The sequence below is a fragment of the Pseudorca crassidens genome, chromosome 2 (genome assembly GCF_039906515.1).
Source record: "Pseudorca crassidens isolate mPseCra1 chromosome 2, mPseCra1.hap1, whole genome shotgun sequence".
NCBI lineage: Eukaryota > Metazoa > Chordata > Mammalia > Artiodactyla > Delphinidae > Pseudorca > Pseudorca crassidens.
The window spans coordinates 108398360-108423748 of NC_090297.1; the positions used below are offsets into that span (position 1 = coordinate 108398360).

The 25389-nt window shown below is 40.7% G+C and overlaps 2 protein-coding genes across 8 annotated transcripts in view; both read left to right on the forward strand.

Annotated features, from left to right (window-relative positions):
• Positions 1–309: 309 nt before the first annotated feature.
• Positions 310–5758, forward strand: MLLT11 (MLLT11 transcription factor 7 cofactor). The gene is made up of 2 exons (XM_067727722.1): positions 310–811; positions 4462–5758. Exon 2 carries the CDS (start codon positions 4468–4470, stop codon positions 4738–4740), a length of 273 nt encoding a protein of 90 aa, XP_067583823.1. The 5' UTR covers positions 310–811; positions 4462–4467; the 3' UTR covers positions 4741–5758.
• A 146-nt stretch (positions 5759–5904) lies between these two features.
• GABPB2 (GA binding protein transcription factor subunit beta 2) overlaps positions 5905–25389 on the forward strand; it is a 33607-nt gene continuing 14122 nt past the window's right edge. For 3 of the 7 annotated variants that reach the window (XM_067727712.1, XM_067727711.1, XM_067727709.1), the window contains exons 1-7: positions 5905–7545; positions 11823–11930; positions 13858–14025; positions 14583–14777; positions 16913–17051; positions 22432–22548; positions 25037–25222. In XM_067727712.1, the coding sequence (XP_067583813.1) occupies positions 11823–11930; positions 13858–14025; positions 14583–14777; positions 16913–17051; positions 22432–22548; positions 25037–25222 (913 nt within the window). In that variant the 5' untranslated portion in view covers positions 5905–7545. Of the gene's footprint in view, positions 7546–11763; positions 11931–13857; positions 14026–14582; positions 14778–16912; positions 17052–22431; positions 22549–25036; positions 25223–25389 lie in introns of all 7 variants that reach the window. The other 4 variants (XM_067727710.1, XM_067727713.1, XM_067727714.1 and 1 more) reach the window with 4 other exon arrangements.

Sequence of the window (25389 nt, forward strand, 5' to 3'; positions counted from 1 at the left end):
CGCTGCAGGACGGAGGGACGTGGGAGGGGCCTCGGAAGCCCCCGAGGGCCGCCGCCCCTGCCGGGAAAACCCGGGAAAGCGGACCCTCGAGGAAGGCCTGGCACGCAAGCTGGACCCTCCAGAATCGTGCGTTCTGTTTGCGCGTCAGGCGTTGCGGGGCGAAAGGAAGCGGAGCCCCCAAATCCTTCGGCCCCAACCGAGTTCAGAGATTGGCAGAAGCACACGCATCCCCGATGTCCCTGTGCCCTACCGCAAATGCAATAGGGCTAGGTTTATTTACCCATTGTGAGGGTGGGAAGGCAAATCGGGAGGTACCGAGGGAGAATTTTTGTGATTCTCAAAAACAGTTCGGGTGACCTGAAATCCTTAAATTGGAGAATAAAGGGACACTCCTCCACGTTGTCTAGAGTCAAGACTTTTAATCCATAAACCTAAAATTAGAGGACAATTAACTACTCATTCATTACACCCTCAGTCTGCACGGGGGAGCTGGAAGAGCTCGGGAATCAGACCAATAAGCCTACGGAGATGCTTTAGTCCTGTCTCCCTCCCTCAAGTGTTCTGGAACCTATCTTTTGAATTAGCCGAGTCAGGCCGGGAGGGGGCGGGGAGTCCTTCCGCCATTCTTAGGAGGGGCTGCATTGCAGGGGGAGACTGAGCAGACTGACTCAGTCACTGAACAGAGAGGGAGTGAGAAGACAAAGCCGTCAAAGCCCCAACAGCTTTCTTGTTCTCCAGCCCAGAGCAGACATCGGAGCCCTCGAAGTACTCCCTCCATCTTTGGAACACGCTAGTAATTCACTGATAACAGGTAAACGAAACCGGGGCGGGGGTGGTGGGGCGGCGGCAAGGGGCTGAAAAGATAGTCGGTGCTTCTAGTTAGGTTGAAGACCCCAAATGAGGATTGGGTTGGGGGACAGTTCAAGAGGAGCGAAGGCGGCGCTGTGAACAATAGGCAGTTATTCACAGTTTTACATCTTTGCTAAGATCTCCATCCATGCCTTATAATCCTTTACACAGATATTAATTTCTAACAATTTACATGTAGTTATTTCTCAGCATTTATCTCATTTCAGTTGTCAGTTTGCCTATAACATTGTCCTGAAGATAATAAAATTGTTAATTTTATTATCTTCAGTTTAGTAATCTACATCTTCCTTTTCAAGCTGTCAATTTGTTCTCCCAGCTTTTTGATGAATCTCTAGTCCTACTGTACCACTCTAGCCTCTACTTCCCTGTATCTTCAAATGTTTTCTGTTGTGTTCCATTGATGTGTCTACCCTCACCCCAAACTTATTTGTCTCCATAGGAAGGAGTTTGGAGGGAGAGATACGCGATAATATTGAGATTAATCCTGATCTTTCTTTTAACAGTCTCCTCCCATTCCCAAACCTTTTCTCCAAAGAAAGAGTCGGTTTGAGGTAGGAAGGTAGGGGCTTCTGTGTTGGAGAACTGCCTGATCCCATATTGAAATCAGTACAGTCCACAAGAGCTAGGTATGGGGGCAGATTCTGGAAAAGGAATGCTTATTTGCAGCAGAATGAGACACATAATGAGATGCCAGAGAGGTTCCATTCCCCTCCACCACCATCCCTTGTCCTCCCCTCTACAGTGGCAGCATGACACAGCAAGGCCCTGTTGGGTAGGCCCTAGAGTCCCACTGAGGATCTGGACAAAGGGTATCTGGGCGTGTCTGTGTGGCTCAGAGAGAGCCACTTTATGCTATGTATTTGCTAATTGTGTATCTCTAAGACTAGACAGTGATATTTAGAAATTACCTTTGCCTAAAATACCTGAATAATTTAAAATGAAGGATAGTGGGAAGCATTTATTGAGCATATATTGTGGTACAAGGCACTGTCCAAGCCCTTTAAGATAAGTAAATGAGAGATATAAAGATAGATGAGCTATGGGTAGAAAATATTTGGGGAAGAGAAAGCTAGCTGAAATGGGACCCTGTGCAAATTTTGGGTATTTGGGAATTAAATCCATACTATATTAAATTTAAAATGTTCGGGTATTTTAGCGTCAATTTTCGGTGCAGTCAATGTTCTTGACTTGATTTTAAATGCTGTATATACTTGATTGAGTGCCTTTCCGAAATGCATTTGGTACTCTGTACACGTCTCTGAATCAATGGCATGGCTAGAGATTTTGGACCTTTTAAGTTAATATTTTGTACAATTTCCTTTACCTTTTTTAATTGCAAGAGAAGCTCTGCCAGACATTCAGAATTGTCAGGACAGTTTTTATACATATACTGGTTGAAGAAAAGGAGTCAGTTTGTCAGAGCTTTTTCCCTTTCTCAGATCCTATCTTCCTCTCTTCTGCCTTTGCATTTTCACCATTCATATCAGAATCACACTTAACCCACTGAATAGCTGTTCTTCAGGAACTAAGAATTCTTGCAAGTTTTGAGAATATTGGTATAGGATTATAAAAAGCTGCAGGCAACTATCTATGTATAACACATCAAAAAAGAATCAAGACTGGAAATTATGAGACCCTATCCAAACTGACTGGATAATTTCTAAGGTGTTTTCTAGTTTTAAAATTCTATGCTTTTTTTCCCCCCTATGATTCTATTTTTTAAAGAGCCTATTATGTGCCCAGCATTATACTAAGCTCACTCTGGAGGGGACTGGTAAGGGAAGGGATACAAAAGAAGCCAGCTAGATTGGCAAACAACTAGTACTGTTAGTTTAAAAAAATCCCCATGGGAAGAAGTCAATAATGCTGCTGACGCCTAAGGTTTGCTTCTTACAATCTCTACAGTCCCAGACTAAGCCAGGGTTGGCTGGTTGATAGGAACAACATTTTTTGTAGCTTTCTGTGCACATGCCTCTGCAAATTACTGTGGAGATGATCAGGGCTGAATATCATAGGATGATGACCTCACCTTTTCAACATGCTCCCCCACGCTTTTACAGTCCTCGAATTACCCTCCTTTTAAGCAGCTTGTCTGCTGAGTAATGCTCAGCTCCCAGGGTTTATTTTGGAGCTTGAACCTAAGAAGAAAAAGAGTAACTCTAACATTAAAAACATCCTGGTCTACCCACTTACCATTCCTAAAGCCCCTACACTCACACATAACTGTATTCTAGATTAAGGCCTACTTTTTCTGCCACATTATATGGGGGCATTGTGGAACCTACTTAAGGCCACTATTTAGGAGTCTCAAGGCCTGGTGAGAGCCAATGGACTCTGTTGGAGGAAGGCCTTGTGAAATGGGGGTTCTATTTTTGGAGGCAGTGGAATGTTCTTTCTGCTCCTTTGGGAACATTTCAACTAATGCTTCTTGCCCCTTCCCTTGGTTAGTAAGCAGCAGGGTGGGGGCTGCAGGGAGATATAATAGTCTAAGTTCAGGGTGTGGGTGGAACGGGCAGGAAAGGTGAGAGAAGTACTCATTAAAACATGGAAAAGTATCTAATTCTGTTAAAAGACTTTCTCCTTCCAATCTAAACTTTACTTTCCTTACCTGAAATTTCTAATCCATTTGCTCTATCATCAGGTGTATTCTAGCACTGGGTCAGAGAAGCAATCCTGTTATGGCATAGAAAAATTCTTTTAGCACCTGCATTTTGTTCTGAAGGGGAGGTAGGCTAGAGAGAAATAGGCTGTTCAGGTTTATCTGTGGGGTTTTAAATGGGAGTGGCAAGGTATTCATTGTATTAAATACTAAGGGAAAATTAGTCAGCAGCCTTGAGTGTCTTTTGTGTTTAAAGCCCAGCACTTGTGAAGAAGGTACAAAGTAGACTGGTTTTTACCCTTGGGGAAACTCTCAGTTCCTTGAAGGAGATAAGATTATCCCTATACAAGACATATAACAGTGATCTGTAACCCCAAACTGATATAGTCAGGTAAAACTCCACAGGCATTGTGGGAGATACTGGAAGAAATAGGGTAGATGGAGCTGAGTTAAGTTTAAGGATGTCCTCCAGGAAGAGGTGAGTTTACAGTAGGGTTTAGAAAGCAGGGAGGAAAATAGAAAGTAGAAAAATCATGGAAACCCTTTTCAGAGGTACCATGACCTATTAAACGAAAGGCAGGAAGAAATCAAGAGTATGAAATATAATAAGAGTTCAGGGGAAAGATTCCTCTAGGGACTTGAATGGAGTCTTGAAACTTGGATAGTATTTTAAGGTGGAGAGTGGAGAGAGTTAAGACAGGAATAAGCATAGCTGTAGCAGAGAACGTACTACTGCTAGGAAGAATGGGGCCAGATTCTGGAAGGCCTTGAAAACCAGACCCAAGCAGTAGGCAGTAAATAAGTCATTCCAAGATGGGGAGGAGTTAGGAAATGGTAGAAAATGGTAATAGAGGAAGATTCCTGAAGCTTGTCCTAGGGAACCTGGATTATGTACAGAGGCAAATGGGGATGTAAAGTTTCTCAGTAAGGAAAGGCCATGGGCCGCAAAGAGGTGGCAATACCATGAAGACTGATAAGTGGTTTCTTTCTAGGAAGTTATGAGGGACCCTGTGAGTAGCCAGTACAGCTCCTTTCTTTTCTGGAGGATGCCCATTCCAGAACTGGATCTGTCGGAGCTGGAAGGCCTGGGTCTGTCAGATACATCCACCTACAAGATCAAGGACAGCAGCGTTGGCAAAACAACGGGGCAAGCATCCGGAGCAGAGCAGGAGAAAAACCCTGAAGGCGATGCCCTCCTTGAGTACAGCACCTTCAACTTTTGGAGAGCTCCCATTGCCAGCATCCACTCCTTCGAATTGGACTTGCTCTAAGCCCAAGACCTCTCTCCCACCACCTTGCCCTCCTTTCCTGCCCTTTCAAGCCCCTCCTTTCCACCCTTTTACCCTATCAGTCTTGCTCTCTCCCCTCTATTGTGTTGAGGTGGTGCTGATGAATCTGCCAGAGTTGTGATTTATTTATTTATTTATTTATTTATTTTATTTATTTATCTATCTTTCTTTCTTATCAGTTTCTCTCAAAAACCCTCAAGCCACAAAGTAAAGGGTTCAAGCAATGGAGTATTGGGTCACAGGGATTCCTTTCCTCCCCCCCAGATATTAATTCCAGAAAACAGGCCTGATGAGGGCACCAGAGAGTAGTATGGAGTGCAAAATGGAGGACTGATTTTTTTACTTCATTTTAATCAGCTTCAGAGATTGCTCAAACCTTCCTAATTTCTTGCTCCAGGCCAGTAAACACAAATATTTCTTCAAGTGTTGATGAAAACCCTCTAAGTTTCAGTTTGAGATTATCTGCTCTACGACTGTAGGATTTCTAAAAGGCTAAGGTGGTCCTGCTCCTTCCTGTAATACACTTTTTCTCAGAGAAATTGGGGATAAAGGTTTAAAAGAGGAAATAATACATCATGGGAGATGACAATAGGGGAAAGCACTGAATCATTTCAGAAATAGATATGCTCTCTCAAAAGGGTTTTCCTTCTGCAAGCTTACTTTACAGTTTTGCTCCTGTCGGCTGAAAACTCTAGCTGAGGAAAACCACTGGGATTTCAAATCTTAAGATGCAATCCTGCTGACTATTATGATAATTTGTAGGGTATTATTGTTTCTAAAAGGCCTAGGGTTTGGTCCTTAGTATTTTAGTTTTGCCCTCCTGCATTTGCAATGTAGAATAATGATCAAATGGGCCTCAGGCACAGTTCTTCAGCTACCTTGATACCATGAAATGAACAATCAACTCTGACCCTACACCTTGTCTCCACTCCTTCTGAAATTATTGCTGCTGATTTGTGCTGCCAGTTAATCACTTCTTTAATAAAGACATTCAATCCCAGGACTGGATTCTAGTTTTCTCTCTTCACAAGGAAGCAGTATAGATCTCAAAAATTAGCCTTGCTTCCAAGTTCAGCTTATATATTTTATCTAATATTCAACTTTGAGGAAGGGTTTGAGTAGCCTTTATACATTAAAATGATGAATTTCAAGTTGAACAGATAGATAACAAGGGTGAAATCAGCTTGAAATTATTTAAAGTATTTTGGGAGAAAGCTGTAACCAACCACTCTTGTGCTTGCCCACTGACTACCAGTATCTGAGGTAACAATTCCAGGTGCCTCAGAAGGCACCTATGGCATTAATTCTGCACTGCATTATCTCAGCCTGGGTGCCTAACAAAATAAACGAATTAACCCAAATACATTATCTGCTTACTTATAACTCACCTCATTAAAAAAAAAAAAAACTATTTGGACTAATTTACAAGTAGTTTATGGGTGCCTACTATATGAGACAGAGTCGGAAAACAGAGAGGTTGTAAACAAGAATGAGAATGATTTTGACCTTCAAAAAGGGAAGCTGCAAATACCAATTTGGGCAGTATGCCGTAAATCCTTTAAAGTACATGAACAGGATCTAGAGAAATTCAGAAAAGGGGTGGATTAGTAGTTTGGGATTAGCAGATGTAAGCTATTATATATAGAATGGATAAACAACAAGGTCCTACTGTATAGCACAGGAAACTATATTCAATATCCTGTGATAAACCAGAATAGAAAAGAATATAAAAAAGAATATATGTACAATTGAATCATTTTGCTGTACAGAAATTAACACATTGTAAATCAACTATATACTTCAATAAAATAAATTACAAAAAAAGAAAGAAATCCAGAGAAGGAGGTATCATGTAAATCTTCCCCGTAGACTTTGAAAGGCCCACCACCAACGACAAAAGCCAAAATCGAATAGAGTGGAGCAGTGATATGTCCTCTATTTTTACTTATTTTTGAAGGTCTTCCTTCCCGACTTCTCGCTGTCCTTTAGTTCAAGGAGAACGGTGGGTGGAGATGGGAATCAACTGTTTGGTAAATAAAGTACTTAAATGGATTTGCAAACTCATGCTCCATCCTCTTCCAAGCCCCCCACAAAGAAATGACTCCGTGTTTCAATATTCGCGCTGACAGCTTGGCTCTGGGCTCCTTACATTAAGGCTGTATCTGGAAATGTGGCCGTCCGGCACCAGAGCTCAATTCATGCGCAAAGCCAGCAATGTCCCAAACATCTTCACCCGAGGTTGAGACAGAGAAATAGGGTTTTCTCATCAACCCTAAGGGTAGCCCCCTAAAGACAAGCAAGAGAGAGCAGGACCGATGCAAAATCCGATTTCTCAGCGGTTTGCGGGGCTCTTGGCGCCAAAACAAACCATCGGGTCCGTCCCCTGCCGGAACTATAAGACACGTAATCGATAATACTCCGCCTCGCTAAATAGTCCTGTCTAAAATGTCTCGGATACACACTATTTTACCTCAAAGCCCTTCCGGGAATAGAAAATGAGGCTCTGGGGTACATCACCCTTCTGTTTGAATGCAAATGTGGCTTTTCTAATCATTTTTTCTTCATAGATTCCTCCGCCAGAAATTATATTCGCCGTATTCACTTCCGGGTCCGCCATTTTGCTGCCTCCATTTCTCCGCGAGGGGGGGGTTAAAGGCCCCCAAAATATGCATATGTGAAAAGGTCAAAAAGTAACCGTCAGTGACAGGGAGTCTTAACTAGAGAAGGAAACAGGACCAAACTGGCGGGCTCGGTGAAAACACAGCCGGCAACGTCCCGGACGAGGAGGTGAGGGGGAAGAAGAGATGCGTGGAATCGGGGGGTGTCACGGCTGGGAGGGAGGCTGCCTTGTAGAAGTTGCACCGCTTCTCAGCCCAGCCCCGGACTTCTGGATGCAGACGGAGCGGTGCCCCTTCACCAGAGCCGGGGCGGCTGGGGGAAGGAGAGGAAGGGGATGCTGCCGGGAGGAAGGGGAGGGGACTGGGAGGAGGTGAAGAATGGGGTGGGTGTAAGATCTGGGGCTGGGGAGCTGGACCGAGGGAAGCCAAGGCCACAGAGGTGACCACTAGGAGGCAGCGCGGAGCCCGGACCGGGGGCTGCTCCCTAGGCTGAGACCGTGGCTCCCTGCTCCTTCTTCCAAAAAGACAGAACGTCGCTGTGAGGCACGGGAGGAGTTGTGATACAGGAGAAAACGGAGACCCTAATTCTCTGACCCCAGTAATAGCCTAAAGATTATTAGTGAGCTCAGTAATCTGAGCAAGAGCAGTAAGGGCCCCGCCTCCAGTTCTTGCACAGTTGTTTGTACAGCTGGCGGCCCAGTGGGGACGTGTGCAATAGAAAAAGAAAAAAATGTCGTCAGATCATGGATTCTTCGCTTCCATTTCTCCTTCCCGTTAGCTTTCTCCTATTCTCACAGAATTCCTTGAGCCACTTGACATCATCTTATTCTACTCCACCTTCCTAGGAGGACTTTCCTCTCTCATCTCTCTTTTTAAAACATCTCGGGAAAAGGACATTCTATGACTTTACTTTTTTTTTTTTTTGGCCACGCTTTGTGCGCTGGTGGGATCTTAGTTCCTCAGCCAGGGATTGAACCCTGGCCCCGGCAGTGAAAGCACCAAGTCCTAACCACTGGACCTCCAGGGAATTCCCAGTAGAGGTGTTTGCGTCTTGGTGATACACTTTTTATATATAGTATAATTTGAGAAAATGTGAGTCATTTCTGCTAATGAACCACCTAAAATTTTGTTCTTTTTTTTCACTGTTTCTATCAGTTTGGTTTTTTCTCTTTTTTTTAACTTTTTATTTTATATTGGAGTGTAGTTGATTAACAATGTTTGTTCTTGTTTTAAACTATTAGTTGGGACTTCCTGGCAGTCCAGTGGTTAAGACTGCGCTTCCACAACGGCGGGCATGGGTGCAGCCAAAACCAAAAACTATTAGTAGGGACTTCCCTGGTGGAGCAGTGGTTAAGAATCCACCTGACAGTGCACGGGACACGGGTTTCGAACCCTGGCCCGGGAAGATCCCACATGCCGCGGAGCAACTAAGCCGGTGCGCCACAACTACTGAGCCTGCACTCTAGAGCCTGCAAGCCACAACTACTGAGCCCGCGTGCCTAGAGCCCGTGCTCCACAGCAAGAGAAGCCACTGCAGTGAGAAACCCGAGCACCACAAGGAAGAGTAGCCCCCGCTCGCCGCGACTAGAGAAAGCCCGCGTACAGCAATGAAGACCCAACACAGCCATAAATAAATAAATAAATAGTAATAACTAAATTGAAAGGCAGGTTTGATATTTTAAAAGAAAGATAACCATGGAGGAATGCAAATATAAGTTTTCTGTAAGAAGGGTATGCTATCATTTTTTCTGTAACATTTTCTTAAGTCATAAAAACTTAGATCAGATTATAGACTTTCACACAATTAAAATTCATCCTCTGCTCCAGTCCAGTCACAGGACCTAGACTATATATTCATGTTGAACAATCTCCCCTAGTGGTCTCCTGGATACCCATGTTTGAGCACAATATTCTATGATATAGATTGGAATATTAAATAAAATAAATCTAAATCACATAGTGGCTAGATGATTCTCAAAAGTTTTGGTTCCAGGTTTTAATATTCTTAAAAATTATTAAGGACTCCAATCTGCTGTAACTATTGCTATTTACTGTTTTGAAATTAATTGTTAAATGTTAATTAAAATACAATAATAAATCCATTACATGTTAACATAAATAACAAAATTTTAACTTTATTTTTTTTATTATTATTATTATTTTTTGCGGTACGCGGGCCTCTCACTGTTGTGGCCTCTCCCGTTGCGGAGCACAGGCTCCGGACGCGCAGGCTCAGCAGCCATGGCTCACGAGCCCAGCCACTCCGCGGCATGTGGGATCTTCCCGGACCGGGGCTCGAACCCGCGTCCCCTGCATCGGCAGGCGGACTCTCAACCACTGCGCCACCAGGGAAGCCCTTCACATAAATAACAAAATTTTATGAAAGTAAATAACTTCCAAGTTAAAGAAATCGTGAGAAGAATGGCATTGTTTGGGAATTACCTGGCAGTCCAGTGGTTAGGACTTGGTGCTTTCACTGACTGGGTTCAATCCCTGGCCGGGGGGGAACTAAGATCCCACAAGCACGGCCAAAAACAAAAAACAATGGCATTGTTTTATATTTTTGCAAATCTCTTTAACTTCTGGCTTAATAATTTTCATATGTATTTCTTATTTTCATATCTATTCTACATTCAATCTTTTGCAATATGTACTTGGAGAAAGGAGGAGTATTTTAATAGCTTGTTCAGGTAATTGTGGATATTCTTCTTTGATGTTACAACAAGTGGCAATTTCTTAAAAGTTAGTTGCAATGAGGAATCTGAAACCATGTCAATGAATGTTTTATACTTGATTACCTTAAAACCCATTGATCTGCTTTCACTTTGAATGAATCTTTTTACCGATTTTGTAACATGCATTGGTCATTTGAAAAATACTGGTTCACCAAATAATTCCCATCCTCCAAATGTTGATGCATTTTATACAGTATTAAAAAATCACATTCATTAGTATCACCACTACTTTTATGAGAAAAGTTTATAGTGAGCTATCAGCTCATGGAGGTGGATATTCCCAAAATTCTGTTTTTTGCATGGAAGCTGAAATTATAATTGATAATTGGCAGTAAATACTGCCAATTGTCTTCCTTGAAATGGCAGACTCTCTTTGTTCATTTTTTAAAATGAGAAATTACTTTTTACAATATGGACAAAGCAGTACAAGTTGAAAGGAAACATAATAAAAATTAAATTTATCAAGAATAGCCGTTTCCTCGTTGGTTGGAAGATTTGTAGTGAGTGGTGATTATATACCATTCAGACAATTCTGCATTGAATATAGAAACTTCTCACTATCCTGGGTATCCTTTATACCCAGGCCAGTTTCTGATTTACAGTAACCATCATTTGGGGTGGGGGGGCCCTGCAGTGGGTCTTCGTTGCTGCCCACGGCCTTTCTCTATTTGCGGCGAGCAGGGGCTACTCTTTGTTGCAGTGGGTGGGCTTCTCATTGCCGTGGCTTCTCTTGTTGCGGAGCACGAGCTCTAGGCGCACGGGCTTCAGTAGTTGTGGCTCATGGGCTCTAGAGCGCAGGCTCAGTAGTTGTGGCACATGGGCTTAGTTGCTCCGAGGCATGTGGGACCTTCCTGGACCAGGGATCAAACCCGTGTCCCCTGCATTGGCAGGCAGATTCTTAACCATTGTGCCACCAGGGAAGTCCCAGTAACCACCCATTTAAATGACCATTTTGCATGCTCTTCAGACTTAATCTCCACCATTTATTACCTTTGATTTCATGTGTTTAGCAACAGTTTTGTTTTTTTCTTTTACCCTAAATAACTGAGAGTTGGCTATATGCCTTTTACAGGGAATAAAAAATCTCTCCTACTCAGATGCTTTTTTTACTATGAGCTTTCACAAAGATTTAATAATGCCCAAATTATTAAGTGAAAAACTGTAATGATTTTAGACATAACTATACTTTTAAACAAAGTATGTAATCTGGCCAAGCTGATGACTTTGTTTAAAAAAAAACTCTAGGTGTTGCTGAGACACCTTCAACAGGTGCAGTGACGCCTCTGTTCATTTTTGAAAAAGTGTCTGCCATGTACCTGAGTCTCAGTATCCTTGGTTTATCTATTCATTTTTTGTTGTAATGTACTATTTCTACCCATGGTTGTTTCAAAGGGGTGAAATGCTGTTTTATTGATTCCTTAAGCTAGAAAGGCAGTAATGTGTTTCACATATTTCCAAAGTATTTTTCTGGAGATTGAAGGTGAGGGAACTATGGTTTAGGGCCAGAAACTTCCCAAATATCTGACTGTTTGTGTTAGATGAAGTAGAAAAGAAGTGCCTTATCAGATAGTCTGCTTGAGAAGTATCTTACATATATACAAGAGGTCTGCTAAAAACATACATACAAGAGGTCTTCTAAAAACATTTTACAGGCAGCTTTCCTCGTGTTTGAGTGACAGCTTCCCCAAAATTTGTGTTCCTATGCATAAAGATGTCTTTGGTGGACTTGGGGAAGAGGTTGCTAGAAGCAGCAAGAAAAGGCCAAGATGATGAAGTGAGAACATTGATGGCAAATGGTGCCCCATTCACCACAGACTGGGTAAGCTCTCTTAATTATTCCCAGCGTGCGCTGTTACCAACCTTTTTCATAAAGGCTAAACAGTCTGTACTGATTTTTCTTCATTCTCTTTCTGCCTCAGTCTCCTTACAAGCATTTCATTTTCTTTGCCTTATCTGAATATGTGGTTTTCCTTTTCTTTTAGTTTCCAAATTGAAAGAATCTCCTGTGGATATATGGGTGGTAATTGTAAGATACTATATACTTGTGATTTTCTATAATTTTTTAAAAATTATTTATTTATTTTTGGGGCTTCCTTGGTGGCGCAATGGCTGGGAGGCCGCCTGCCGATGCAGCGGACACGGGTTCGTGCCCCGGTCCGGGAGGATCCCACATGCCGCGGAGCGGCTGGGCCCGTGAGCCATGGCCGCTGAGCCTGCGCGTCCGGAGCCTGTGCTCCGCAGCGGGAGAGACCACAACAGTGAGAGGCCCGCGTACCACAAAAAAAAAAAAAAAAAATTATTTATTTATTTTTGGCTGCATTGGGTCTTCGTTGCTGCTTGCGGTCTTTCTCTAGTTGCAGAGAGCGGGGGCTACTCTTCGTTGTGGTACGCAGGCTTCTCATTGCAGTGGCTTCTCTCGTTGCAGAGCGTGTGCTCTAGTAGTTGTGGCCCATGGGCTTAGTTGCTCCGCGGCATGTGGGATCTTCCCGGACCAGGGATTGAACCTGTTTCCCCTGCATTGGCAGGCGGATTCTTAACCACTGCACCACCAGGGAAGCCCTATAATGTTTTATTTTTTAGAGTATTTTCTAAAGGTTTACTTCTCCCTGGAGTGTACTTGGGTTATAGGCTGTAATTAGCTAGAAATTAAACAAAATCAGTGTACTGAGTGCATTTCTAAACTAATGAAACTCCTTGTTTCCTTTTCTCTAAAATGTTCTCATTAATAAGGAATAGCCTAGCCATTTTATTTCCTTTACCACTGTTAAAAAACATTAAAGAGAAAGGTGTAATTTCATGAGTTCAGACAGTCAACTTGGAGAGCAGAGTGTCAGAAGATCCAGGTCCCGGTTATAACATGGGTTTGCTTAGTATTCATAGATTTTGTAAGCATTGCCTAATTTTAACAATTCGATAAGCACTGTCCTCTGTTCTGGGGTGATTAATTCATAAATTTAGAGGCCAGCTGTTTCTTAGCACTTCACAAAAAGGAAGAAAGGAAACCCATGAGATTAGCATTTCTATAAATAGGCCTGAAAAGAGCAATGTGAATTAAATCCAATCAGGTAAAGAGAGTGAATATATGAAAAGCAAAGAATAACAAAATAGGTTTTAAAATAGAGAGCATAACACGAAAAAGGAATAGATCTCTGGCCAAAATGGTTGCTGATAGATAACTGTGATTAGTAACAAGACTTACTTTGAGATGATACAGACGTGCTTATTGCTATTGACACCATTGCTATTTTTTTCTGCGGGGTGCGGGGGGGCACTTCATCTCATCAGTATTTTTGCTTAGCTTTACTGTGGTAACAAACTTCTCTTTCAACCAATTAAATTTGTACCCTAAATTTCACATGTAACTTTCTAGTCTCTGCCCTTTTCCTAGAATTGTTTTGAACTTGCCTATCCCTTCCCTTTATCCCTGACTCAGAATGCTCTTTTCTATCCATTTTTTTTAACCTTCTTCTAAGGCCTATTTAAAATCATACCCTTTATGGAATTTTACCTGGTAAGTCTACCTGACTTAAATCCATTATACTTAGCGCTTCTTTAATTGGTTGTATATTTATTTGTCCATTAGTGTATTAATTTTAATGAAATAATTTCTTCAGCTTATCTGTCCAGCCAGTTTCTCTCTCCAAGGACAGGAACCTAGGCGTCACCTGTTGTTCATTTGTATCCCTCCAGTAATGATTTAGGACTCTGCACACAGTTGATATTAAATGAGTATTATTTTCCCACAGCTTGGAACATCACCCCTCCACCTTGCAGCCCAGTATGGTCATTATTCCACAGCAGAAGTGCTCCTTCGAGCAGGCGTTAGCAGGGATGCCCGGACCAAAGTGGACAGGACCCCCTTGCACATGGCTGCAGCTGATGGACATGCACACATCGTGGAACTACTTGTTAGGGTAAAGCAAGAAGAGTGAGGGGGTCTATATTGTAAAAAAGACAAATACCTCCCTGTTTTTTTACTTCAACAGGTGGTAGGAAACTAGGTTGGGAAAGATTAAGTTTAGGACAGTTTATAGTATTGAATTGCATCTCTTTCAAGAGTCATCATGGCTATGAGGATTTTATTTTCTAAGTTTTTAAAGGCTAAACAAACTTTATTGAACTTTCTTCATTTTTCTGCTGCAGGTGTTCTCTGATCTTATGCCTATTTTTTCAGGCACTCAGCTCTCTGTTAATAAATGCAACAAAAATCTGTTCTTTTCCTCTTCCTCTCCCATCTGTTATAATTTCCAACTATGTCCTTAAAAGGTCCTCTCATTTAAGGCATTGTGTCTATGAGCATTCAGGAGAATTTGAATTCAGGAGACATGTTTTTCCCTTTGATATTTCTTAAACATTTCTAAATTTGAATATGTGTAATCTCTATGGAAATCCTCTGTATATGGTGATGGGATATTGTACCTGTGCTACTGTAACCAGTGTCTCTTTGAAAAAAATTACTTTTCTATGACAGAATGGTGCAGATGTGAATGCCAAGGACATGCTGAAGATGACAGCTTTGCACTGGGCTACAGAGCACCACCATCGAGATGTTGTAGAGCTACTTATCAAATATGGAGCTGATGTCCATGCTTTCAGCAAGTTTGATAAATCTGCCTTTGACATAGCCCTGGAGAAAAACAATGCTGAGATTCTGGTCATCCTTCAGGTCCTGTTCTTTTTATACACCACAGTATACTTCAGTTGAAGTTAAGGATTTTTTGTAGGAGCTGAATCAAAACTGAATTTTCTCTATCTTATCAAAGTAATACTTCCATTATGTCTCAATCTTGTGACTCAGTGTCATTAGTATCTTTAAAAAAATAATAATATTCTATAAAGCCCTGAATTATTCATGGTGATTGAAGAACAATGTTGTGGCCAGTACAAAAATAAGTTTTTAATTTGGCTTTAGAATGTTTTTTCTCCATGAAAATTTCCCTTTCTAATTAAACTTGACTTGGGATAATATTAAAAACCTCTTTATGTTTTATGAATATACATCAGCTCTTGTGAGATAGTACATAGCTCTAAAGCATATTGAGTCATAAGGAAGCCATCTCAGAATTAAAAATCAGCTGTGATGATATCATCCATTGATTTCCTAAGCCAGCACTGGTATATCAGGAAATAACAGGATGAGAGATACAAAGATTAGTAGGACATAGCCCTGTCCTTGAAGTGTTTACAGTATGATGAAGGTAAAGACAAGATATAAAGCATTACAGTACTATGGTGGTAAACAGATACCTAGTAAGTATTACAGGAGGGAGTATTGATAATGCTTAAGGCAAGGATTAAAGTATATGTAGGCTCTGAACTGAGTTTTGAAGGAGTAGTAGGCAGAGGTGTGAGAAGATGATATTCTAGGCTAGAAAAAGCAAATCAAAGACAGAGGTGGGAAAGGACATGGAATATTCAGGAAAGAGTAAGTAGTTCTGTGACCAGAGATTGGGCAAGAGAAGCAGAGTTTGGGAGTGGCAGGAGCTAAGGCTTGAGAGGCTGAGTTCTGAACATAGGGTTGTTAGATGGCATGCAAAAGAGTAGGGACTATTGGGCTTCCCTGGTGGCGCAGTGGTTGAGAGTCTGCCTGCCGATGTAGTGGACGCAGGTTCGTGCCCAGGTCCGGGAAGATCCCACGTGCCGCGAAGCAGCTGGGCCCGTGAGCCATGGCCGCTGAGCCTCCATGTCTGGACCTCAACAGGAGAGGCCACAACAGTGAGAGGCCCGCGTACCGCAAAAAAAAAAAAAAAAAAAAAAAAGAGTATGGACTATTTTGTGGGCAAGGGGGATCCAATAGAAGCTTTTAAGTAGAGAATTGATATGATAAGATTTTTTAAAATGATGATTGTTTGGAGTGTGGTACAGACTTGAGAGAGAAGACACTTAATGCTGAAGATCTTCATTAGGCCAGGCAAGAGCCAATGAAGGCTTGAATTAAGGAAGTGATAATGGAGGGTAAAGAAGGAATTTTACAGTAATCAGAGAATGGATAATCTGTTTCAATTGAAGCTCTTAACAAGGGGATAATTATATGTAAAAAAATAACCATTTCTACTGTATTATCAGTGGTTGGTTGGTTTTTTCTGACATATGGTTCCCTATAGACTGGTTATTCTCTTCAACTTTCAATTCCTTGTTTAGAGACCTTTTATAATTTGACTTTTTTTTAGTAGTGATCATGTTTGTAGAAAACTGCTTATGAAAGTAAAAAAATAAAATAAAGATAAGCATCTTTATACCGAAATTGTGCAGATATCCCTAGAAGCAGAAGTGCAGCATATGGAACGAGACTTTAAAATCCAGCACTCATTTATTTGCTTGTTATATATTCTCTTAGGGATTTCTTCAATGGCAGAATGGAATAAGTAGTTGGACAAAACTCTGGAGAATATTGTTCTGTGTAGATTCTCTGCAGGGATCTCCAGCTAGCACATTGTCTTGTACATAATTGATCATAGAATATTAGTGCTGGAAATTACTTTTTAGGCCACCCCCTTTATTTTTCAAATTAAAAACCAATATCCAGAGAGGTTAAGTGAATTGTCTAGAAGTTTTTGCAAATAATAACGCCTTTTTTTTTTTTCTAAAGTAGAGATAAGCTTGGGAAAGCAATCTAATGTCTCTGTTGCCCTGGTTTGAGAAAAAACAGTCATCTTAATGAGAACTGTGAGGTCCCTGGGACATTGTGCACCGGAACTAGTTCTGCTTGACAGAGCATTGTAGGGGGGCTGTTCAGTAACTGTATAACTAAGGCTGGTTAGTAAGTGTTCTGACTTTGAAATATCTTGCATTGTTTTATAGGAAGCAATGCAGAATCAGGTGAATGCTAATCCTGAGAGAGCCAACCCTGTGACTATGGGTACCCCATTCATCTTCACGTCAGGAGAAGTTGTCAACCTCGCAAGCCTTGTTTCTTCAGCCAGCACCAAAACAACCTCAGGTAATGTTCTGATAATGTGACATTTATCTTAGGCTTAAAATGAACAGAATTACAGGTTTTCTTATGAGATGAATAGGTACCCTGTCTGATACCCACTCCTTTATTAAAACATTCCTCAAATGGAAGATTTATAATAGATTTAAAAGCTAATGCACTGGGCTTCCCTGGTGGCACGGTGGTTGAGAGTCCGCCTGCCGATGCAGGGGACGCGGGTTCGTGCCCCGGTCCGGGAGGATCCCACGTGCCACAGAGCGGCTGGGCCCATGAGCCGTGGCCGCTGAGCCTGCGTGTCCGGAGCCTGTGCTCTGCAACGGGAGAGGCCACAACAGTGAGAGGCCCGCGTACATCTAAAAAAAAAAAAAAAAAAAAAGCTAATGCACTTATTCTTTCTAAGGGAAGGGAAAATCATACATTGGGATTGTACATAAGTGTTTACTGTGTTAAAAGTAAAATATTCTACAGATTAATCTGTTGAAGGGTTATGTCTGACCCCTAAATGAAAATATACGGGTGCTTTAATATGGTACTGCTAAGGAAAATAGTTAAATATTTATAGTCTAAGGCAGTAACAAAGCAGAATAAACATAAATGGTTATTGGAATGCTGATATATATAAGAGGTACATGTGATTATTTGACTAAAGTGTAAGAGTCTTGATTTGTTCTTGAGAACATATATAACAACAAAATAGCAAAGAAAAGCACTTGGTGTTGATCTTTTGAGACTTGTATGTTTTTAACAAAAATATCTATCTAAAAAGGAGCAAATCCACTTTGCTGTACAGCAGAAACTAAAACATTATAAATCAACTATACTCTAATAAAAATTTTTTAAAAATAAAAATAAAAAGGAGCAAATTGAGTTTATTTTCAACATCTCCTTACAAATACTTGTTTTACAATGAAGGAACTTGTGTCCTCATTTAAATAAATTTTCCTACTGACTCTTGGTTTCTTTTTCTGTTTCTGACTTTCATTTAAAAATACACAACTGTATTCATAGTTAAGTTTGTAAAATATCAAAGGAAGATCTTGAATGAGGTATTATTATTGAGAGGCATTGTAAAATGGAAAGAACACACTATACATAGAATTTTGCATTCAGAACTGCTTTCAAATACTGATTTATTACTTGGCTAAGATGCTTGACCTTGGAAAAATTACTTCTCTAAGCCTTCTGTACTCATATATAAAATTGGGATATAATAATCTACTTTATGAGGTTGTTGTGAGACTTAGATTTTGTATTTCAGTACCCACTTTATAGCAGGGCTTCAGTAATAGCTAATGTTAAGTGGAAATACAACTTCTCAGTGAAGGTTGAGTCCATCATGCCCACAAGGGGGCAGTAGTGACCTTCATTTTATAACTATCAACTGTTGTTTAAAATCACTGTTAATCAGAATATTCACAGCCATTTGGATTTGTTGTGGTTCAGGCCTCACTGATTAGAACAAGTGCTTTTTTAATCCAAAAGTTTTTAGAAGCCAATAAAGTTATATGTTCACAGACACGTATTGAATAAAAAGAGCTAGAGTTAAGTCTTTAGTCTAACTACTGAAATTCTGCAGATTCTTATCTGGAATGATAAGCAAAGTTGAAGACATTCAGGATAGAGATTCTTAGTCTTGATTCCCATGGACCTATATCATGCTTGTCGTGTTGCTTTTGGCAAACCTACTCTTCTTTCTCTCTTCTGTATGTTGACAACGGCAAATTGAAATTGCTAAACTGTCACATAATTAGAGCTGATCTCTCCAGTGTCATCTTACTCATGAAGCAGTTCTACCTAGCTATTCCCCTTTAGGGAATTGGCCTATCTGATGCTTAATCAGTGCAGATAAAAGAAAGGGAAAAGTTATAAGACAAATTCAGGTTGTGTTATTGAACTGGATTAAAGGATTTTCTTTTCCTGAATGGTGGGGTAGGCCTCTTGTTTCCCATCATCCAGTAATATTGTTAAGAATTAACTGGAAAGACCTTAAAAAAAAAAACAATTAACTGAAAGTATCATAGGATTATCATTTTGGTGGATTTTTTTTTTTTTTTTTTTTTTTTTTTTTTTTTGCTACACCCCACACCATGTGGGATCTTAGTTCCCCGACCAGGGATTGAACCCATGCCTCCTGCATTGGAAGCCCGGAGTCATAACCACTGGACTGCCAGGAAAGTCCTTGGTGGATATTTTTGATACCAAAATCCAGATTATAAAGTTTGCTTTCAATTTTCCATTTGTGACTTAAAGATATCAGTCATCAGTGCCACCATCAAACTGCAGTGATTTGGGAAGGCAGACTAATTTAAACATTAATCAGAGCAAAACAAAGTTATGAAGATGAATTTCCTGTTTCTGTAGAATCATAAGATGCACTCCAAAGTCAAATATAAATTGCCTTATATTGGTTCATAAAGGGTACAGGCTTTGGAATCTAATATTAGGTTCTAATCTGGGCTCTGACATTTACTAGCTGCATGACCCTGGGCAAGTTACTTAATTTTTCTGGATCTAGTTTGCTGAGGTTGCCTAGCCAACCATAGCACACTACCCTAAATCCTGGTCTGAAGAGCGTATTTATTTATATAAGCCACATTCTGAATAGGTAAAAAGTTGTCACTAACAATGCCATTTCCCTTCCAAAAACAACAGCAACCATGCACATTTCACTTTATTTGATGTGGGGTCTTATATTAAAGAGAATGAAGGAATTAACATTATTTAACAATAAAGTACTTTATTTTCCTAGAACTACCTGGGATAAGTCTAAAGAGGTAATTTGCATCATCTCTTCAGTTTCAACTGTCTATGTCAGAATACTAAACCTAATTTGTCACATATGTTCTTCATTTTGCTATTGAGGGGAAGTTGGGTGAGTCATTATGTTTGAATCAAAGGGAGAGCACCCTTAGGTTGGAATCATTTTATGCTAAGAAGTATATAATGCCTTTCTCATGAAGCAGTTCTACCCAGGTATTCTCCTTTAGCTTGGTGGCCTACCTGATGTTTGTCCTAGAACTTTAATTATAACAGCCTTGCTTGTGTGTGTGTCTGTGTGTGTATGTGTGTGTTTTAACTGTGGTAAAATAATAACAGCCTCTTTTTTTATTGTTAGTGACTTACTGTCACATATATTCCAACCTCCATGAGGCATATATCTAAAAATTGCTTATTCCTTGTTTGTTTCATCTGTGAGTTTTATGTCAGCACTTGGTACGATAGTCTGAGTGATAAGAAAAACATGAACTAAGCAGGAAAATTAGGGTATAGGCTATAGCTGAATCTTGCTCTTACTGAAGTCATTAGATAGACACAGGCTCCTTTCTAGAGGTCAAGCACTGTTCTACTCAGACCATTTGGTTCCCTGAGTATTTCATGAGAAATTAAAATAAGGATATTATTACTATCTCTACCCTTATCTTCACTCCCACAGTCATCACCCAAAAACTTTGATTAAGATAGTTTGCAGCTATGTGTATTATACAAGTAATCCACCTTTTTATGGAAAAATCTTCTGAAATTTAAATTTATAAACCAGTTAAACTAACTAGATTAATCATATCAGAAAAGGACTTTAAGGTTTTTTTAAGTACTTTATAGATAATTGACTTTTTTTAAGCATAGTAGTGGGAGAACTTAAGAGTACATTTAGGGCTTCCCTGGTGGCGCAGTGGTTAGGTATCCGCCTGCCAATGCAGGGGACATGGGTTCAAGCCCTGATCCAGGAAGATCCCACATGCCGCCGAACACCTAAGCCCATGAGCCACAACTACTGAGCCTGCGCTCTAGAGGCCTCGAGCCACAACTGCTGAGCCCGCGTGTCACAACTACTGAAGCCTGCACACCTAGAGCCCATGCTCCGCATCAAGAGAAGCCACCACAATGAGAAGCCTGTGCACCGCAACAAAGCGTAACCCCCATTTGCCACAACTAGAGAAAGCCCGCGTGCAGCAATGAAGACCCAATGCAGCCAAAAATAAAATAAATTAAGAAAAAAAAAAGCGCATTTAAAAAGAAAATAGGGCTTCCCTGGTGGCGCAGTGGTTGAAAGTCCGCCTGCCGATGCAGGGGACATGGGTTCGTGTCCCGGTCCGGGAAGATCCCACACGCCGCAGAGCGGCTGGGCCCGTGAGCCATGACCATGGACCCTGCGCGTCTGGAGCCTGTGCTCCGCAACAGGAGAGGCCACAACAGTGAGAGGCCTGCGTACTGCAAAAAAAAGAAAAGAAAAGAAGTGTATCAGTCACATTTCAGTCAGGTGACAAAGCTACATATGGTGTAGTTTTACTATACGTAATTTTATTGTACATATAAAATAAATATATTTATTTTATTATACATATATAATAATATATATATATTATAAGTATATAATTTATAAGCTTATAAACTTAATTCATAAACACTTTTTAGTAACAATGGAGTAACTACTATGAGGAGAGGAGAAATCAGGAATAGCCAGTAAGGGGAGCAGCCACTACTTCTGTATGACAAAACTTAATCTCATGCCAGATGACAAGAAATATTTATGGGGTCCAGCTTCAGTATCACAAGATACGGCAAAGAAGGGTGGATTTGCAGCCAAGAAGCAATTAATTCACAACTGGTACAATAAGTATCTCTGAAATTATAGTGAAAGAGGGAAATGAAATTCATGTTATAAAAGTTTGATTTATGCAAAACTGTTGAGTAATACTTTCAGTTCATAAAGTTAGGAGTGCCTATTGCCAGATCTAATACACTTCCCTCTTGGAACTTAGCTGTAAGGATATCACACAGATACAAGAGAAAAAGATTATGAACAAATTGTTTTTGAAAAGCACATCATGACTTAACTAAAGTAGGTAAAGTAGGTAATTGTTTAGCCTTTGACATTCAATATGTGAAACTTCACGTTTTTAATGTCTTTGCGCTTGAGATCAGTCCTAGTCTTCTCACCTCTCTAGCTGATGAATAGAAGTAGCATGGTTGAATTAAGCCCAGGAGGGGTCTATTCCCTCAACACTGCTTAGTTTGGGGTGAGGCATGCTTTGTACCCTTACTGCCTGGTGCCAAGGAGAGCTCTGCATAGCCAGCCTAGGGAGTGGGTGGCACTCTTGGTCTGTTAGCTACTGGTGCTCAGCATTGGCAATGCCAAGAGAATGATCAAATGAAGGGAATGTAGTGTGGCCCTATACCAAGCATATTACCTTAATCCACTTTAAAGAGAAGACTTTAAACCTTAAGAGTTTTAACACCATGATAATTGGTTTTTGTAAGTTTGCATTAGAGAGCAAGATTAAGCACATTAGAGTGAAAAGCTGAGGTTTTGATTTAATAAGCCATTTTTAGTTCATCTCAATTTATTCTCTCCGCTGGACCTCATTTGCCTTTTTTACCGAAATAGGTGACCCCCATGCCTCCTCAACAGTACACTTCTCAAATTCTACCACCTCAGTGCTGGCCACCCTTGCAGCTCTTGCTGAGGCATCAGCCCCCCTCTGCAACTCACACAGAGCCACAGGTAGGTAAGGGATATCTGCTGGGTGAATCACCATTTCTTCTTTTGCTTTTGAATCTCCAGCAGATTTAATTTGCATGAAATGTTAAAGAATTATGGTTAGAGACAGCTAGGATAAAGGGATGTAGAGTCATTGAGCATCAGAAAGAAAAATCGCTAAGCAATATAATCAGTCAGCTGAATAATATCAGAGAATAAGTTATTCCTTTGTAGTTTTTCAGCTTCAAGTTTGTTTATCCTGACTCCAGTTGCATCAGATTGAAATGTTTAGTCTTATATTAGCAGAGTTTTGGAAATACTCTATGTTATGCTTTGTCTGATGCTATCATAGAATGATTCAAAATAGCAGCCTAAATATCTTGTATTAAAGCATCAAAATACATGGGACTGCTATCTGGCTCATTGTTATATTCTTTGTACCTCAGGTTGGCTTGCTTCTGTTTTCACTGGAGATGTTATTTTGGCATTTCCAGTGGATTTGTGAAGATACATTCTGTATAGTGCCCTTCTTATTTTAAAACAGAAAGGTTTCAGGTCACTTAGCCCAAGCTAGTGACCCACAGGGAAAAGGCTTAAGGCTTCATATAGGTAGGGGACAAATAGTCATAGGTAGGGCTAAATAGTCATTTAGGAATCTTTCTGGAAACCTCTGGCAGTCTGCTCCATCATAAATGAAAGCAGATTGTTGATTTCTTTCTGCCGTTGACACTTGGATGCTGAGAACATTCCTCCAATCCTATTTTTCCAACTGACAACAATCATAAAGATCTCTACTCAGATGTGTATGAGTGAACAGCATGGCAGAGGAAAAAGCAATGTATTAAACTTGTGCTTGTTATTCTTTTGATTTGTTCTTTGATGTTGGATAAATCATTTAACTTCTCCAGGTCTCAGTCTCCTCATCTCTGACATGATGGTTGGATTAGATTACCTGTCAGGGTCCTTTCAGCTATAACATTTAACTGTTCTTCGTTTCTAAGAGGTGTGGATGCTCTATTTCCACTGAACTGCCTGAATGTGTCTCATGGATAGTCCCTACCCCACTTATTGCAGAGTTCTACTTGTGACTCTTTAGATATAGAAATTTCATAGTGGTAGGAGCTGTTTCCCCTAATAGTTACTGGGGATACTGACTAACCAAACTGAAAATCTTTATTCAACATGATACATGTAAAGCTCTTAGAAAGGTACCTGGCACATAGTATCATTGCTGTTAATGTTATTGTTGATCTGTCAGATGAGAGAAGCCATCTACTATTTTTGTCTATCAGACTTCTTCAATGTTTTGACTTCTGGACATATTATTTTGTTAATTCACTATTAAATGCCTTTATTTCTTATAGAAATAGATCTCTATAGTTATTTTTCTAAGCTCTCTAAAGTTGTTTAGACTTTCAAGATGCTTTCTGAAAAAGGAGTTCTGAGATCAAATATGTTTGGGAAACTCAGCATATCTTATTTTATATTAGAGAGTCACAATGCTCATTAGTCTGTTAGGGTCTCTGATACTTCCTACAAGATAAACACAAAAATTTAAGCATATTTAAACGAGCATTTTGAAAATGTATTTGTACATAGAACCTATCTTTAGTGAAAGCTAACATGTCAATGAAGACATTTTACTTATTTATTTATTTTTATTTTTGGCTGCGTTGGGTCTTCGTTGCTGCACGTGGGCTTTCTCTAGTTGCAGTGAGCGGGGGCTGCTCTTTGTTGGGGTGCACGGGCTTCTTACTGTGGTGGCCTCTCTTGCTGCGGAGCACGGGCTCTAGGTGTGCGGGCTTCAGTAGTTGTGGCACGTGGGCTCAGTAGTTGTGGCACACAGGCTTAGTTGCTCCGTGGCATGTGGGATCCTCCTGGACCAGGGCTCGAACCCGTGTTCCCTGCATTGGCAGGCAGATTCTTAACCATTGCGCCACCAGGGAAGTCCCTGAAGACATTTTAGAAAGTACTGTTCTAATGCATTCCCTGTTTTCTTTCTTTTTAAAAAAATTTTTTAAATTTATTTTTATTTATTTTATTTTCGGCTGTGTTAGGTCTATCATTGCTATGTGCGGGCTTTCTCTAGTTGTGGCGAGCGGGGGCTACTTCTCATTGCGGTGCACGGGCTTCTCATCACGGTGGCTTCTCGTTGCGGACTACGGGCTCTAGGCTCGCAGGCTTCAGTAGTTGTGGCACACAGGCTCAGTAGTTGTGGTGCACAGGCTTAGTTGCTCCACAGCATGTGGGATCTTCCCAGGCTTGAACCCATCTCCCCTGCATTAGCAGGCGGATTCTTAACCACTGTGCCACCAGGGACGCCCTCCCTGTTTTCTTTTCGCCTCTGACTTAACATTGTTTACAGGAGCTTGCTTTTGTGAACTGTGTTGAATCTAACTTTTTTTTTCAAGTTTTTCTATCCCTGATATTATCAGTTTTAAGGGGGCTGAAATTACTGTACTTCTATTTTTTTTTAAAGCTGAAATGTTATGTTTCCTTTTGTCATCTGTAGCTAATTCAGAGGAAATCATAGAAGGAAATTCTGTTGACTCATCAATCCAGCAAGTGGTGGGGAGTGGAGGCCAGAGGGTCATCACCATAGTGACTGATGGAGTCCCTCTGGGTAATATCCAAACTGCAATCCCTACTGGAGGCATTGGCCAGCCATTTATTGTAACTATGCAAGATGGACAGCAAGGTGAGTTATCCCATTTAAACAATTGTTTATTAAAAGATACTTTAGACACTCAACACACCTCTAAAAATGAGGCATTAGGGGGACTTCCCTGGCGGTCCAGTGGTTAAGACTCCGCACTTCCAGTGCAGGGGGCATGGGTTCAATCCCTGGTTGGGGAACTAAGATCC